General features: G+C 28.4%; 2 protein-coding genes across 3 annotated transcripts; one reads left to right on the forward strand and one right to left on the reverse strand.

Moving 5' to 3' along the window:
• Window positions 1-1,030: 1,030 nt before the first annotated feature.
• Window positions 1,031-2,496, forward strand: LOC106768870. Of its 2 annotated transcripts, none has more exons than XM_014654236.2 (2): window positions 1,031-1,666; window positions 1,890-2,496. In XM_014654236.2, exons 1-2 carry the CDS (start codon window positions 1,187-1,189, stop codon window positions 1,968-1,970), a joined length of 561 nt encoding a protein of 186 aa, XP_014509722.1. In that variant the 5' UTR covers window positions 1,031-1,186; the 3' UTR covers window positions 1,971-2,496. The 2 variants fall into 2 exon arrangements, with proteins under 2 accessions (XP_014509722.1, XP_014509721.1); XM_014654235.2 differs by having other exon boundaries at window positions 1,052-1,666; window positions 1,951-2,496.
• A 129-nt stretch (window positions 2,497-2,625) lies between these two features.
• Window positions 2,626-9,340, reverse strand: LOC106768869 (respiratory burst oxidase homolog protein A). The gene is made up of 14 exons (XM_014654234.2): window positions 8,463-9,340; window positions 7,843-7,999; window positions 7,713-7,761; window positions 7,360-7,473; window positions 6,838-7,266; window positions 5,783-6,169; window positions 4,950-5,045; window positions 4,662-4,777; window positions 4,264-4,366; window positions 4,010-4,192; window positions 3,748-3,879; window positions 3,490-3,618; window positions 3,071-3,149; window positions 2,626-2,877 (listed from the first exon to the last, which is right to left on the reverse strand). Exons 1-14 carry the CDS (start codon window positions 8,821-8,823, stop codon window positions 2,768-2,770), a joined length of 2,445 nt encoding a protein of 814 aa, XP_014509720.1. The 5' UTR covers window positions 8,824-9,340; the 3' UTR covers window positions 2,626-2,767.
• Window positions 9,341-17,059: the final 7,719 nt, after the last annotated feature.

Below are 17,059 nucleotides of genomic sequence, written 5' to 3' on the forward strand. Positions count from 1 at the left end.
ATATATATATATATATATATATATATATATATATATATATATATATATATATACACACACAAAAAAAAAATATACTTAAAAATTAGAAAACTAAAGTAACAAGTCATCCCATATGTTACAATTTCTAGTTCCTTTTCTAATTAAGGGTAGGTTGGACCAAAATAGAATGAAATGATCCATTTTACCATCTCTAAATTCAATTATACTAACACCCCAAAGACTATTAATTATATTATCACATTAAAATTTATTAAAAAGAAAAAATAAAATAAAAAAATACAAAATATGAAAGGATTGTGCAAAATCCAAAATATATACAAATTATACCTATTATGAAAATAAATTTAAATCAAAGAAAAATTAATTAACTTTTTGACGATAAATTGTTTTATGAAAAATATGAGAAATTTTGAATTGTATATTTTTACAAAAATAGTGTAGGATTTCAAATCTATACAATTAGTTTAATATTGTTTTCTATTGGTTGGTTTGATGAATAGAATTTTTATTTTTGATGATAGTTGTGCAAAACTTTATAATATATATTTGTAGGAAATGGATGAAACATGGAATTACTTTGTTTTTAAAGTATGTCACTTGATAATTAATTATAATAAATATTTAATTGGATTTTGTTTTAGATGTGTGAATTTCATTATTGTTAAAATATGATCTTATACATGTATATATAGATAATGTATATATAGTTGTTAGATAATGGTAATTTTGTGATAGAATGATCATATACATGTATATATAGATAATGTATGTATAATGGTTAGATAATGGTAATTTTGTGAGAGTTTTATAGATGTATATACAGATTAACACTCAAAAGTGCTAATTAATAAATATATACATTGTTATTGTTGAAGTGCTAACATAAATATAATATATCACTCAAATGTTGAGAATGAGAATGGTAGAGTTCATATTTGCTACTAAGCTTTTTATATTTTCTTTGTACTAAGTCTTCAAAATACACTAATGTTGGCATACTAAAAAAAATTAATATATGTTAAAACATTAAAATCGATATTTATTAATGTATTCTGAATATTCGATAGAGGAATAAAAAAAAAAAACTCAACAAAAAATCTAAATTTCCATCCACGCTCTTAAACGGTTTTACCCAATTTTGTGAATAAGAAGTGTAGGATTTGGCGAAAGTTGGAGCAGAATCACCATGAATTTATGCCACAACGCATTTCCCCTCTTCAACCCACCGTCATCTCAACTTCCACTCACTTCAATCTCATCCCTCTTCAACTTCAATTCCCTTCCAAAATCCAAGTTCCCACGCGCCACCGCGAATGCTACCGGCGAAGCACCTCTGCCAACCATGTCCCAAATTCTAGAAGCGTGTCGAGCGCAGAAACTTGACCTTCACCTCAAAACTCTGGGCCCCTTTTTCAGAATCACAGCAAGGAGCTTGGTAACCGACGCCGAGCTCGGAAGGGCCGAGGGGTTCGTAAGATTCTGGTTAGATGGTAAAATCCTTCACTTGGACTCGATTAAACTACGGAGAGAAACACTGGGCATGGAGAAATCAATCTTTGGCCTTGGCCTGTTCATTGGAGCCGTTGCAATTCGACACGGTTATGATTCTGGCTGCAAAACAGCCCAGCTATTGGCCATCAATGACTCCGATCTTTACCATTCTAAGGTTCTCTTCTCACCAACCTTATCCAAAATGTCAAGCCTTTTACTCATTTATTTACCAGTTTAATGATATTTTCTACTTCTTTTACACTCTTATTATTCAATTGGTATGATTTTAACTTTTTTTTAATATAAAAGTCACTAAATTTATTTTAAATATCGCTGTAAGAAATCTTTACATATCGATTCATAGTTTTTTTTTTCTCTTCCTTTATTGGATATCATAGGCTTTATTTCGATATGTATGGTTATGGAATGGAGGGGTTGAATTTGATGCTGTTTTCACAGTTGGTTCGATTCTACAGTAGACTTGGGTTTAAAGCAGTGTACGAGGTAACGGGGTCCTCCATTGGAGATGTTGGACACATGCTTGTGTGGGGTGGTGTTGGTACCCGCATGGATGCTAGTGTTGAAGAACTGATGGTAAAGTGGTGTACAAGATTTAAAGCGCCCCATAAATAATTATGTCACGGTTGGAGGAGCAATTGAATTACAGCAAAAATAACATAGTAAGGAATAGGTATAGCAGAAGAAAACGAAAGATGTCGTTTTTTTGTCGATTTGATCTCTTTGTTCTCATCCTAATGAGGGATGAATCAAGAGAATATGTACAACAAGTTCTAGTTTGTTGAGAAATAGTTTGTTTGATGGTTGGTTGTATGATTACTAGTTACTCGTCGCTTTAGCTGTGGGTAAAAGTTTGCTGCTTAAAAATATGAGAGATTGTAATGAAAAAGGGATATAGATTAACGTTACAAGTAAAGACCGGATAATTACAAAGTATGGTTGTAATACTTTTTGTAAAATTTATTCATCATTTATACTTCTCCTATACGTATGGTTTGCTACTTGAGGTCTATAGGAAAAACCGAAATGTAATGGATAGATACTCAACTTACAACGATGAACGAGGAATAAGGTATTTTCTTTCATTCTTCAATTGCTGAACCACTCCTTCAAGTTGATATGCAGGAGGCACCAGAGCAGCAAATGTATTTACAGATTCTCTGGCAAAATAAAAGGAAGCTGCCCGAGATTCTGAGAGTAACCCTGCTTACCTAATAAAGGCATTGGTAGGACAGGTGTCATTCCTTCAGAAACAAGTTTAATAATTTTCCTTGTGGAAAACAAATCTAGTTGTGGTTTTGGTGGAAAATTTGGTGCACAACTTCGTCAATTCTCTTGCTAATTTAGATGGGCCACAGTAGAAAACACCTGTGCAAGAAAACCAGCATTCTTAGTTTGGAAAATAATCTAACCTCTTTGGAACAGAGTTGGGTAAAACTTTAGCCTCCAAACTAAATTTCCATTTCAATGATTAAACTATACACAAAGTTGGGAATGTACACCAAGTATGAAGTTTCAGAAAAAGAAAATTAGTAATCCTGATGAGGGATATTTTTCTCACCAATCTTAGCTCCTCCATGCTTGCGAGCCAATCTAGAAAATATGTTGAACCAATTTGGTCGAGCAAAATGAGTGTGTATCTGAAAATTTCCACAGAGAAACGGTTTTTTAGCGAAGCAATAATGTGACACAAATTATTCAGTTTTTGGTATTTGATGTGAAGATTCTTCCAAACAATTTGAAGTTAGATGGTTAATAACAAGATTGTTTGAAATGACAAATTGAAGAAAGTTGTCTTGATATGCCAAACTTAACATACGCGAAAAGTCAATAACATATTCTAGCTTCAACCAGAAGGCATCAAACCTAAAGTATCTTGAGTGTTTTTCATTAAAGCCACTCCAGCAAGTTTAAAGCTTGCTTGTAATTTACAAAGTTTGGCTACATATATTGGCCAAAACTAAGGAGAAGTGCACTTACAGGAGTCCTGGAAACTATGTCAGTGCCATTCTTGGCAAGATGCAAGGCCTGAATGACACTTAGCAAAGCTGAACGAATATCTCCTTCTGGATGTACACTGGTCAGGAAATTGTGCATCTCCACAACGGACTTCAAGGATATTAGAAAACTAGATTGGTAAGAAAATGCTCGAAGATCTTAAATTGCATCAATGATATAGTTTCTAGAGTGAGCTTAATGTCAATGCCATGGCCCAAACAAAATTGCAGTTAGGCATACCTGCTTTTTGGTTGAATTTGAGATTTCCTTCATGACATCCCTAAACCAGTCAAAAGAATTTGGCTCTCTAGTGACCCAATAAAGATATGCTTTTAATGGACCCTTTGTTAAGCTGCATTTTCTGAGACCACTCTATTTCAAATGCCCAAGTGTGGCATTTGTTCAAAGAAACAGAAGCAGAGCAATTGAATTTTGGTGAAGACATTATCATCACAGTAAGAAAATGCTTAAATGAATAAACACAGATAAAAAAAAAACTTACATGATCAATTTCTGTTGTCTGGACACCTTTAACTACATCTTTTAGGATGCTAATGAAAGGTGTGGCTCCTATTCCAAGACCAATTAGTACCAGAATGTCATACTTTACATGGTCTTGAGCAGCACAGCCATAAGGGCCATCTATGTACAGTTTTGGACATCCCTGTGATCGTGATAACACTGCCTGCAGATTGAGGAGCAATTTTGAGTCCAAAGAATATAAGAAGCATACAATTTAAAATTTGTTATCTTCACCTCTTGGAATAGATCATATATTTGGTAACTCCAGTCTCCGAGTGTTCTAATGTGCACACTGAGGTAATCATCTTGTGGCCCTGAAGTCAAGGAAAATGGATGCCTGAAAATTTAGACAAAAGAAACTCAAATAGAACATCAATATTCATTGACCTACTTGACATCACAAAACCGAAAGAATGCATTGAAATAGGATATGTTTGAACATATTTATCAGTAAACACTTTTAGGTTAGACAAACTGAAAAAAAAAAATTATAAAATAAAAATTTAGAGAAGGTTAAGTAGAAAATTTCTACAAGTTATTTTTTTAGAAGTGTTTAAGGAAAAATTTGTTCACACAGTCTTGAATGGCACAATATCTTGAATGAAATGGTCACTTGAAGGAAATAAAAGTACCATTCAAAAGGCGAAATTTGAGGGCACTGAAGGAATATATACATGCCACTGTGGAACTTGAAACCTTCTGGTTTTTGCATTTTGAGGTACAGAACTTTCCCTGGATAGAGACTAGCCTACATGGGAAAAAAAAGAGAGAAGGATAACATTATTATTTTCAGTGACAGAAACAATAAAAGAAATTGAATGTTTTCATATTTTCAGCTGTGCCATAAATTTTTTTGACAGAAGTTTAAGCCCGCAGATTTTACAAAATTAGTTGGAAATAGAAAAAAGCTGATCAAATACCTTCAAAATATCAACTTCATAAGATCCAGATCTAAAAGCTCTGAAGATCCTCTCTCCAGTGTACAATAAAACTGGAAAAGCAATGTACATCCATGTCTGCACATGGAAAGATAGATGGAAATTGAATTTCTTTACCAAAGTTTGTTCTGTAATTGTTTAAATTATACAGCTTTATAAGAACTATAGCAATTCTCTAAATTACAATGTGTACAACTAGGAATAAACTAGTAACCAGGAGTTCAAATAATTCAGAACAGCTTATAATTCACACAGCACATTCTCAATGTCAAGTTTTTATTTTTTATTTTTTCGATAAAAATTATGTTCCAAAATAGTGCACGTTAGAAAATAGAAAGAGCTAATAAATTGAAGAGCTTTATAGCAACTTTTGCTACTGTCTTAATCAAAATGGAAAACAACTAGCATAAACTAGTCGTCGCAAGGACTTTAAATAATTCAGAAGGGCTAATAATTCAACATGCACATTAGCCGCATTATCAATGTCACATTTATATATATAAATATATATGTGTGTGAGTGTGTGTGAGTGTTCCAGTGAAACAAGAGAGAAAAGAGTTACATGCATGTAATCTATGTTAAAAAATAGAAAGAAAAACACGCGATAAAACACCAAGTTCGAATGATTTTGTTTTTTTACTATTGCATGTACTGGTTTTAGATTATAAAACATCTTCATCATGTAAAACTAGATATTGTAGTTTCACAGAGAAAGACTGTTAGAAAGGTAAATCACCAAAATCAAGGGAAGAATCACGAGAAAGTAAACAGTAACAAGTAGAATAAGGAGGGAAAAAGACATGAAAAAAGGGTACCGTTTTCTCCATCAACTTGTCGGTCAGGAACAGGAACATGGAGTGAATGATGAGGAGGGCGTAGACAAGGACAAACAAATGGTGGGAATACCAAAAGGTGTTGTAGCCAGTGACACGACGGAGGGACACCGGTAACACAGGTGAGCGACGCCTTGGCCACTTGGTGGCTAGTGAAAATGCAACGCCCATTAACACCACCATGGCTATTCCACTTGTCACCTCCGTCGTGGCCAAAATTTCTGCGTACGTTGGTCGGTGGTACCCAAATCCTGCGGCAATTGTTTGCCGGAATATTGATCTGTCTGACTCGCTGATTCTTGGGAAATCACACGCAAGGTGCGTTCCTCCGTGCAATATCACTCCCACCACTATTCCTCCTGCAATGACCTGCACACGTAACGCAAAGACTTTGCTTATTCACATCATTGTTGTTGTCAATGGTACAAGGTGGTTTTGCTTGTATTTCTCAGAATTTTGGAAGGAATTCAATCTCAAAAGTCCGACCAATAATTAAAGATTGTCCCCTCTCTGTATACATATTTCCTCACATTATTCTCGAGTATGAAAAGATTGAATATCTGCAAGTAATTCAATACACATAGTATTGAATAGGAACAATCTTTGATATTTTAGTCAAGTTCAACTGTTTAAGAGCTTACTATAGATAAATACAAAAACGTATACACATCCATCTTTTTGGTCTGATAATCAATACTTGAAACAATATTTTTTACCAAAAATCCAAAGGAGCCGGTGGTCATATACATGCATCTAACAATAATATATTTTCCTATCTGTTTACCAGTGCTTCAATCTAAAATTTGTTTACCTAAAATCAGAAGGAGTTGGTGGTCGTATACATGCATTTAATTAACAACCATATTTGTCGAATCATTTGGTGAATATGACAGCTTATCTAATTATTCATATAATATTCAATGTTGTTTATCGATATTAATCAAAGTTTAATATGAATAATTTTTAGAATTACCATAAGCCTAAAGAAGTATAAACAACTTGCATGAAATGAGGGGGGAATTAGAGAAGCTGTGTACCTTGTGGAAGTTGATGTTGTCGTTAAACGGAATGACAGAGTTTATGGGACGGTGTTTGCGGAGCCATGTGATGGTGTTTCGACAGACAGGGAGAAGAACAAGAGCCATGTTGAGTTTTAAGGTCTCAGCTGCACCTTTAGCCGTGGGAAGGCAATAACCCATGACTTCAAAACCTGATCTATGGCGGTACTGAACAAATTTCCACACAAATAACCCCAAGCATGCAAGAAACCAAAGTAGAACAACCCAAGCACGTCTCCAATATGTTCTGAACAGCACTTCTGTCCTTGACATTGGTTCTTGCTCTTCACAAAAGTCACCACTGCTAGAATGAACATTCTGTGTGCTGCCTGTTGTTGCTGATACTTGTTTCATTGGAGAGTGTGCCTTTGACAGACCTGCCTTGAATAGAGACCCCGTTTGGGATATCTACAAATGATGACGAGTATTTGTATTTAGATTAATAAAATATGGAATAGGGTCAGATCAGATGGTAATGAGGGGTTGAGGCTTGATTGGTACCTCAAGATAGCCTTTGTTTTTCTTGTCGAGAGATTCCATGATCAGAGAAGCATAGTTCTCTGCTTCATCATGTGTCACGGATAGCTTATTTGTGGAAGCAGTTAATAAAATTGTCTGTGTGAGTACAAAAATAATCATACCCACATCAAACACTTATATACTGAAATATGCAAATTATAATTAACGGTTTGTACGCACAGCACATAGAATTAATTATAGAAGCACATCATAGAGTTTGTTTGCGGACCAAAATCAATCCAACATGCAGAATAAGACAATTAACACATGCAAATTTAAGCAGCCTCACGCCTAGTACAGTTAATTATGAATTAAGGTATTAAATAAATAATAACCTGCTTTATATCTGTCTCGGTAATTCTTCCATCCTTGTTTCTGTTGCACCTAAAGCCAAGGAAAAAGTAACACTTGATTTCAGAATTGGGATATAACAGAGTTTAGCAAAGTTTTTTTTTTTTTTAGTACATGTCAAAGAAGATTCTCATTCTTGAGTTAAAAGAATTATCCTTCATCCGAAACCAAAGATTGTACAAATCAGCTTTGGTGATCTTGTATTTCCAATTCTCGCCGCCTCTCAGTGCACAGAGTAATTCGTTGGCAAACTCTGGTGACGACTGCATCCCTATAAAGTAAGAAATAATTGAAAGTGGAAAATTAACACAATAATTGGAAGAATAAAATCAGCATTAAGTGAAAACTGGTAGGTATAGACAAGGCATCTAGTTTTATATTACTACTAAAAGGGTATTAAGCTAAAGGAGACTTAAAAAAGGAGAAATAAAGTGTTGAACATTGATCATTGAAATAAATTAAGTAGAAAGAATAACAATAATAAAAACGAAACAAGTTGTCTTATATTCCGGCACTATAGCGTATCCGAAGAACATGGCTAAGGTGGCTAACTGCTTTGCTCCCTATGATTCTGTTGTGTTAGTTGCCAGTGCCAGATGATAAACAGAAGAGACATCGAAAAGGACTTATGAATGTCCCAATGCATTAATGCTTCGTGAATTATTGTATTTGTGGTCGTGAAACCAAGCGATATAATGTTACATGAACTGTTGACTTTAGTTTTCTTTTCTCACCAATGCAGAAGCCAAATTCGGACCATCTCACAACCGGTTCGCTGCTCCTTCCGGTTCGGGCCACTTGGTCGAACCGCTTCTCCACATCCTTCCACTCCATTCCACTTTGACCGACAAAGCCATCGATGAATCCTTCTCCTCGAGTTGCTTCATTTTCTACTATCAGAGAACGGGTTTGTTCGGAACTCAAGTCTGTTGTACTGTTAGGATCACCTTCATGCGGAACCGGGGACAAGGAGTGAAGGAGTTGGATCCAAGAAGAGGAGGAGGAGGAAGATAAGGAAGAAGAAGAAGGTGATGATTTGAAGAGAGCAATGAGGGAGGTTTCATGAGGAATTTTGGACTTTACAAGCCCATCCATTGATGGGTTGTGAAGAGAATTGAAGCTTTGATTAATTTGTGATGGAAAGCGAAGGTTTTGTTTCCACCATATTGTAAAGAAAATGTGAATTGAGTATGTAATGCAGAATGGTGGAATTAATAAAAAAGAAAAAAAGAAAAGTTTCAGGGAAAGATGGTGAGTGGTTTTCTTGAAGATTATTGAATAATAATTGGATTGATAAAGTTTGACCGAGGAAGGGCTAGAAGCAGGTAGCAAGAACTAATGTATATTGATTTATTTATGTTGTTTTACAGAGAGATGTACAAGAAAAGTGGCGATTTTGGTTTGGTAGGAGTGTGTAGACTACGTTACAGAAATGGAGATTAAGTAAGAGCAGGTGAAGATTGAAAAGAAATCCACGCAATGGAAAGGGTGTGAGATATTGGTGCCTTTTTTGTGTGTGTTTTTGTGTGTTGGTTGAAGATGGGAGGGAAAAAGAGAACATGTTTCGTTTCTAGCTAATATATGCATCAGTAACAGCTCAGAGTATTACAACGTAACAACTATTTTTTAACATTTATTTTTTAACAACCTAGTAGATTGTCGTTAGTATGTTTCATCTATTTTTTTACATAAATTTAAACAGATTAATAAAAGAGTTAAATATGTTTTTAGTCTCTGTGGGGTGATTTTGGTTTTAGTCTCTTTTTCAAATTATAGTACAATTTAGTCCTTCAACTTTAGAAAACTCTGGTTTTAATCATTTTTACCAAATTTTTTTAACTTTATTTGTTATTTCAAACACGTTTCTCAGTTAACATTGAAGCAAAAATGTGTCAAACAGTGTAAATGCTATAATGTAACGTGCATGAAACAGTAAATAAAGTTTAAAAAATTTGGTAAAAAGAACTAAAATCAGAGTTTTCTAGAGTTGAAGGACTAAATTGTACTATAGTTTAAAAGAGAGACTAAAACTAAAATCGACCCAAAGTATAGGGACTAAAAACATATTTAACCCTTAATAAAATAACAGCACATGTTTTATTTTTCAAAAAATTATTAAAAATAATTATCAAAATATCAATATTCTAAAAAAGTAATACAACCATCGTTAATTTTGAAAGGGATAACCTGTATTTCCTTTTTTTTTTTTATTATTCTTTTTCGATGTGGTTTTCATTTACACCCTTACCACAGAGCCACCCAGGCCTTCTTAACAAATATATATATATATATAAAGTTGCAAATTATTTATGTAATTTAAGAAAAAAAACTTCTCAATGCCAATTCAGGTATAAATACTTGAAGATATAGTGACATATTCTATTTAGAAAAAAAAATACATATCAATAAATTAGAAACAAAAAAATTATATTAGCACATTCTAAAATGGGACATTTACGTGTGGTTGGAGTATTGTTTATAACATATAATAAGATAAATTAAATAAATTACATTAAAATAATTTCTTCCTGTAAAAGAGTTAAATATATTTTTTTTCTTAATTTTTAGTCAAAATTAAAATCAATTTATTTTCAAAACTTTGATTTAATTTAATTTTTTAACTTTATAAAATGTATGATTTTAGTTTTCTTAATTTTATTTGATATTTAAATTATTTATGCCATTTAACATGTTTTTATTTTAGTATTAATTGAAAAATGTATTAAAAATGTTAAATAAATTTAACAAAATTTTGTTAAAAATGATTAAAGTAATGTATTTCAAAATTTTAGAGAATAAAATGAGTTAAAATTTTGAAAAAAAAAATAATTTTAATTTTCACTAAAGATTAAAAAATTAAAATATATATATATATATATATATATATATATATATATATATATATATATATTTAATTTCATATTAAAAATTAAATTTAAATCTTATTCAAAACCGTAAATCAACGTAGTGAGAGTTATATTTACTCGTAGACTCTAAATTAAATGTTAAGAAAAAAATATGTTGAATATAGAGTATTTTTTATATAGTTTAATTTGTTTGAGGAATTAATTTTATAGATTTATTTATGTATATATTTTGAAGATAAGAGGATAGAGTAAAAGTTAGCTGAGAAGTTATCATTAGGAAAAGTATTTTATCCTTTGTATATGTTTGTGTGCAATTTGGAATGATGAAAAAGTGGCATAAATGGTGACATCTTAGAGAGGTTAGGAAGCTAAATGAAGAATGCAAGAGAATAATAATTCTTTCTAATTTCTTTTGGAATATCTTCTTACAATCTTTATCAAACCAAATATAACAGTATTGTGTTAATCCACTAAATTACAAAAGAGCTGCCAACCACCCAACTTAACCCATAAAACAAGTGCGTTTGGTTTCACAACCCAAACTATTCAAATTTAATAAAAATACAGACATTTTTCATTTTATCTTTTCTTTTCTAATAATATTTTAAAATTATAATACTAAATCACAATGAAATATAGTGCTAAGAGAAAAACAATTACAAAAATTATTATTTTATAATATATATAATACTGTGATTAACACTGAATAGGAGTGTATCAAATATAGATTGAAACAAAATATCAAATATAATATTTCATATGTATTAAATACACTGATATAGAATATAAATTATTACATAATACACAAATTTATATAAAATAAAAAAAATATATGTATTATTATTTGTTATTTTATATATCCAAAATTAAAATTTTTATAAATACTAAAGTTTAATCTATTGAAAATAAAATAGTGTGATAAAAAAAACATAAATAATATTATATGTCCTAAATTTTCATCCATATCAGTAAAAATAAATTTTAAACCAATTATATTAAGTTTTATCTATTCTATAGAAATTTTTATCTTTTAGTTTTATATTGTTTTAGTCGTCAATCCTAAAATAGTTGAGAGAAGTGATCCTTCTAACTTATTTTATCACATATTAAATTTTTGACTTGTTGTCTTGTTTTAGGTTTCTAATTGTGAGTAGTAGTGTCTTTTTTTATTTGCAAATGTTAGTTTAGTTTTTGTTACTTTGAGGTGTTGAACTCAAACGATCGTATTTTCGTTCAAGCTAAAAAAATATAATTGTTTTTGGTCTTTTAATTTGTTGAATGTAATTATTTTCTTAAACACAAATTAATATAAAATACTTACGTTTTATTTGTATTAAATTTTTTGAAATGAAATATGAATTTTGTGTGGTTTATGTGAATGTAATGTCTTTTAGAAGGGAGTATTACACATGAAATGATCTTAGATGGTATTGAAAAAGATTTTGTAAAAAATTATCTTAATTTTAATTAGTTGTAAGTGTCAAATGAGGTTGTTAAATCCGAAGCTTCGATATGAAAAAATATCAAAACTCAAAAATATAAGAAATTAATCTCGATCAATATGAATCTTGCATCCTAATGTATATAATTATAACTCTTGACAAATTACATGATTGTATGTTATATATAAACAAATAATTATATAAATAACGATAGCGAAAGTAATTAGAACAAATAAAGTTATATTAATAGAGATAAATTATAAGTTTACACACACACACACATATATATATATATATATATATATATATATATATATATATATATATATATATATATATATATATATAAATAAGTGATTAACGATATAATACCTGTTAGTTAACATCATTACATAATTTGTTTTGAAATAAATAAAAATTATATTTGTCAAATTTAATTCGAGATTAATAGTAACTTTTTTAAAAAACATTTATCAAACATGATATAGTATTTTTTATTAATATTTTTAAGTGATGGTGGTTAAATATAAACTCTTAACCTTTGATATTGATTAAACAAGCATTGAATAAAATTCAGTCAATTTTGACATAGAGTATGCTAACGAATAAGATATTAGAGTAAAGTATTGGAAAGTGGATTTTAAGTTTAACTCAACCCACAAATATTATAAATTGGTATTATTTCTAGTCGATGTGAGAGCCGAGGTATAGACATTTCGTGCATAGTAGAAATTGAGTAGTCTAATAGCGGTCTAACAACGAGTGGAAACAGAAATTTTCACTTAAGATTCGTTAGGATAGACTCTAATTATAGCTCTGATATCATGTTAAAAAATAGGTTTTAAGCCTAACTCAACTTCACAAAACCGGCTTGTAAGGTGAGGTTTGCACCTCATCTCACTTATATATTATAGATTGGCCTTATCTTTATTTGATGTGAAACTTCCAACATAAAAAAAATAATTTTTTAATAGTATTTCAGATACAATTTATTATTGTTTGAATATATGTTTATGACATTTTAAAGTACGATTTCATTTCTTTTTGTTTATAAAGTCAGTTCAATTAATAAAGACGAACTCATATTTTATAAGATGATAAATGTTATTATTGTTGTGAAAACTTTGTTGATGGCTAATATATGAGTATATTGTAAATGTGACTATCATTAGGGTGAATCAACTTGACGTAATTCACTTATACTTTTAATAATAATAAAAAAATTAATCTAATTTGGAGGGTTTAAGTGGTAATTATTGGAAGATCAAAATTGGAAGGTCCTCCTAATCCAATGACTACTTAACTGCAAAAACTTATTTTTTAAGCATGTTTCCTAACTCTCAACACCGCATGTGCTTCAACACAACTTTTCAAACAAATCATGGTTTTTGTTAATCTTAAGATGATTATCCTAATTCCTCGTTAATAATCTAATTTTGGTGGCTTAATGCAAAAATAAAATAAAATAAAATATACCTGTAAAATAAAATATCAACGGCGTTCTTTGACTTTGGTTTGCGTCTTGACACCGTTTTCGACAACTTGTTTCAACTATTTTTTTTTTTTTTAGAGAAAAGCTGTGTGGAAAGAAAGACTACAAAGTATAATAATTAACCATGCTACAAGTTCTGCCTGTATGATTTTTTTAAGTTTTCCAAATAATAGTCATACCATAATTAAATTATATAATGCTAATTCACCAACTTCCAGATCATCTTCATCAAATTTAGCTTAAATGTTCTAAAAATTAACATCAATTTCACATAACGTGAATAGAAAAATGCTATTAGCATGTACTAAACAAATTAGTCAAATCTTTTTAATAGACATTATTGAAAGAAAATCATTAATGGGAGAAGAACTCGTCATTTAATCTTTAATTTGTTGACAAATTAAGGTGAGTCGTAATTTAATCTTTACCTTGTTGACAAATTAAGGTGAATTAAGTTTATATTTTATTTGTAATTGAATGGTGAATCATTATCTGTCCAAGTTAGACTTTTTCTTTTCTTTTCCAATTAAAACGGAAAATGCTAATGATAATTGTTTTTCATAACTAATCTATATCTTAAATTACCTTTTAGATATTTCATTAATTATTATAAAATGTAGGATATGTTTGGAAGTTAGAATTTTTAAGAAAAGAAAATATAAAATTTAAATTGAGCTTATAAATTTGTTTTTAGTATCAATGTTTCTTATTAATAGAGGTATTTTATAAGTATTCATTTCTTGTTTTATTTAATATTAGATTTTTGTTTGTATCCTACACTTGTTAGAATTTTACGTGAGTCTAAGTGGATAAAAATGAGAAAGTAAAGTTCCATAAGGATAAATATCTATTAATTTATTGTCTTAGTTTTTTAAATGAGAATGATATCAATTCTGGTTCGGTTCAGATTTTATTGGTGTTGTGCCTCCTAATAAACCTCTTCCATCGATAAACTTAATAAGTGATATCAAAATCGATAGTTCAGATCTAGTTTAGTCATTTGTTTAAAAAGATGATTGTCAAAGTAGAATCTTCTCCTTTACAGGCTTAACAATAATTATAAAAAACAAAAAAAAAAAAGTCATTTTAAAAACACCACATTTATTTCCATTATTAATTATTTTATATTTTTAAGATAATATTAATTGTTACTTTTTAAATTGTAAAATGAGAAAAATAGTGATATATTATTGAAGAATAAATGAGAATAATAATAAAAAATTATATTTATAGTGATATATAGGTTATATACATATATATATATATATATATATATATATATATATATATATATATTATAATGTTGTAACTTTAATATTTAAATACATATGTGAGTAATATATTTACTTATTAAATTCTAACATAAAATGTTATATATTTATTTTTTTATTATTTAATTTAAAACTAATGTGTGCGATATAACCTGTATATATAATTTTTAAACTAAATATGTTTTCAATTTATTATAATGAAAGAACTTTGTATTCGTACGATACATAGTCATCATTCACGTATAATAATTTTATAATTAAAGGTATAAATTGAGTAACAATTATTATTATTTAAAAATTAAATTTTGAAGTTAGATTTAAATATTAAATTACCATATATAATGTGTATTTATAACTTTTTATAATAAGTAGTTGCTTTTAATTTAAAAATCAGCCATTTTATAAATAACCAATATGTTTTTATATTTAATGATTTGTATCTATTTTCACTACAAGAAAATTATTGAATAGTAACATAAATAAAAAATAATTAGTCATGATTAAATTATATATCATTTTACGAATTAAAAATGATTGCTATATAAAATAATTTTTACTGTTAATAACAAAATTAATCAACTTGTGATTACAATCTAAATTAATCTCAACTTTAACTACTAAAATTTTAACTATTAATTATAAATTAGCTTCTAATTTTTTAAAATAAATATATTTTACTAAAATAATATTAATAGGATGCCATATGAAAAATTAGATTTAATTACTTTTTATCATACTTTTGCTAAAACTTTCAAATTGATCATCGCTTTCAAAAAACTTTAATTGTGGCATAACTTTTGAAAAAAATTTCAGTAAGGTCATAATTTTTAAAGAAATGTTTAAATTTGGTTCAATTAAAAAAATGTTGACCCATGTCACATGTCAATTTATTTGTATTTTTTTTTATTTTTTGAGTTTTTTAAAATAATTTTCTTTTATTTTATTTTTGTAAAAGAAAAAATATTGTCAAATGTCACCTAATAGGATATTGTCACGTCTCAATGTAAATGTATTGTCTTAATTTCAGTTTAGTAAATATTTTTTAATTCAATTTAGTTTCAATTTTTCTTAAAATGAAAAAATATTATTTTTCTCTAAATATATAATTGGTTTAACCGTATTTTAATCAAAAATAATTTTTTAATATATTTATTGTATATTGTTAATTTGTTTTTTAATCCATATTTTTTATAAGATTAAAACTAATTAAATATAAATATTTTTACAAAATAAATATTTAAAACTAATATATTATGATAAAAATAAATTAATTAATAACATTTATACCAATAATAAATTTGATCTTTAATTGATACTAAATTTATTATTTATATAAATTTTATACTAATATTTATATTAAAATTTAGTGGTTAAATTTATTATTAACAAAACATGAATAATATATAACAATATAATATATTACAAATTCATTTTTAGTAAAAACATCAGTATAATATTTATATAAATAATAAATATTGTCTTTATTTAGAAATAGATAACAATATTTTATTTTGAAAAAAATTAAGATTAAATTAAATCAAATAAATACGTATAAAGAAAATTAAAATAAAATACATATCGACACATATATCTCAGTCATGACATAATAATTTTTTTTTTAAGAAGACGTAACTAAGACAATTTTTAAAAATATGGTGTAAATAAAACATATTTCAAAATTACAAAGTAATTGATACACTTTCTAAAAATAACGAATAATTTAAAACGATCCCACCATGGTGAAGAACAAAGGAGTAATTAAGTCTAAAAGTTAAAATAAGATGAAAAAAATATTTGAAATTTAAAATGATAAAACTAAAATAATTTATTATATATTTTTATGACAATTCATTTAGTTGAATTTAACTAAAATTAAAAATAAAAATTGTAAATTAAATTTAAAAAACAATAATTCTCATATATATATATATATATATATATATATATAATTGTTGGTTTTCACAACGCAAGACCATAACTAAAAAGGAGCCCAACGATGGAGGTTATTGGGCCTCTGATAAATCTCTCTCAAAGCCCTTCTTTTTCCTGCACCGGCATGTTTTCTAAAATTTAAACTATACGGTTGCTCAAATTAATAGAAAGGATGGTGTAAACTACAATTCATAAATATTTTGGATTATATAAGTCGAAATTATTTTTATATATTTTAAATTGTATAATTTTAAATATAAAACTAAATTAAGAAGTATGTAATTTGGAATATAAATTTACAAATTAGATAATTTATAATGCAAATTT

Source organism: Vigna radiata, chromosome 7 (assembly GCF_000741045.1).
Source record: "Vigna radiata var. radiata cultivar VC1973A chromosome 7, Vradiata_ver6, whole genome shotgun sequence".
Lineage (NCBI taxonomy): Eukaryota > Viridiplantae > Streptophyta > Magnoliopsida > Fabales > Fabaceae > Vigna > Vigna radiata.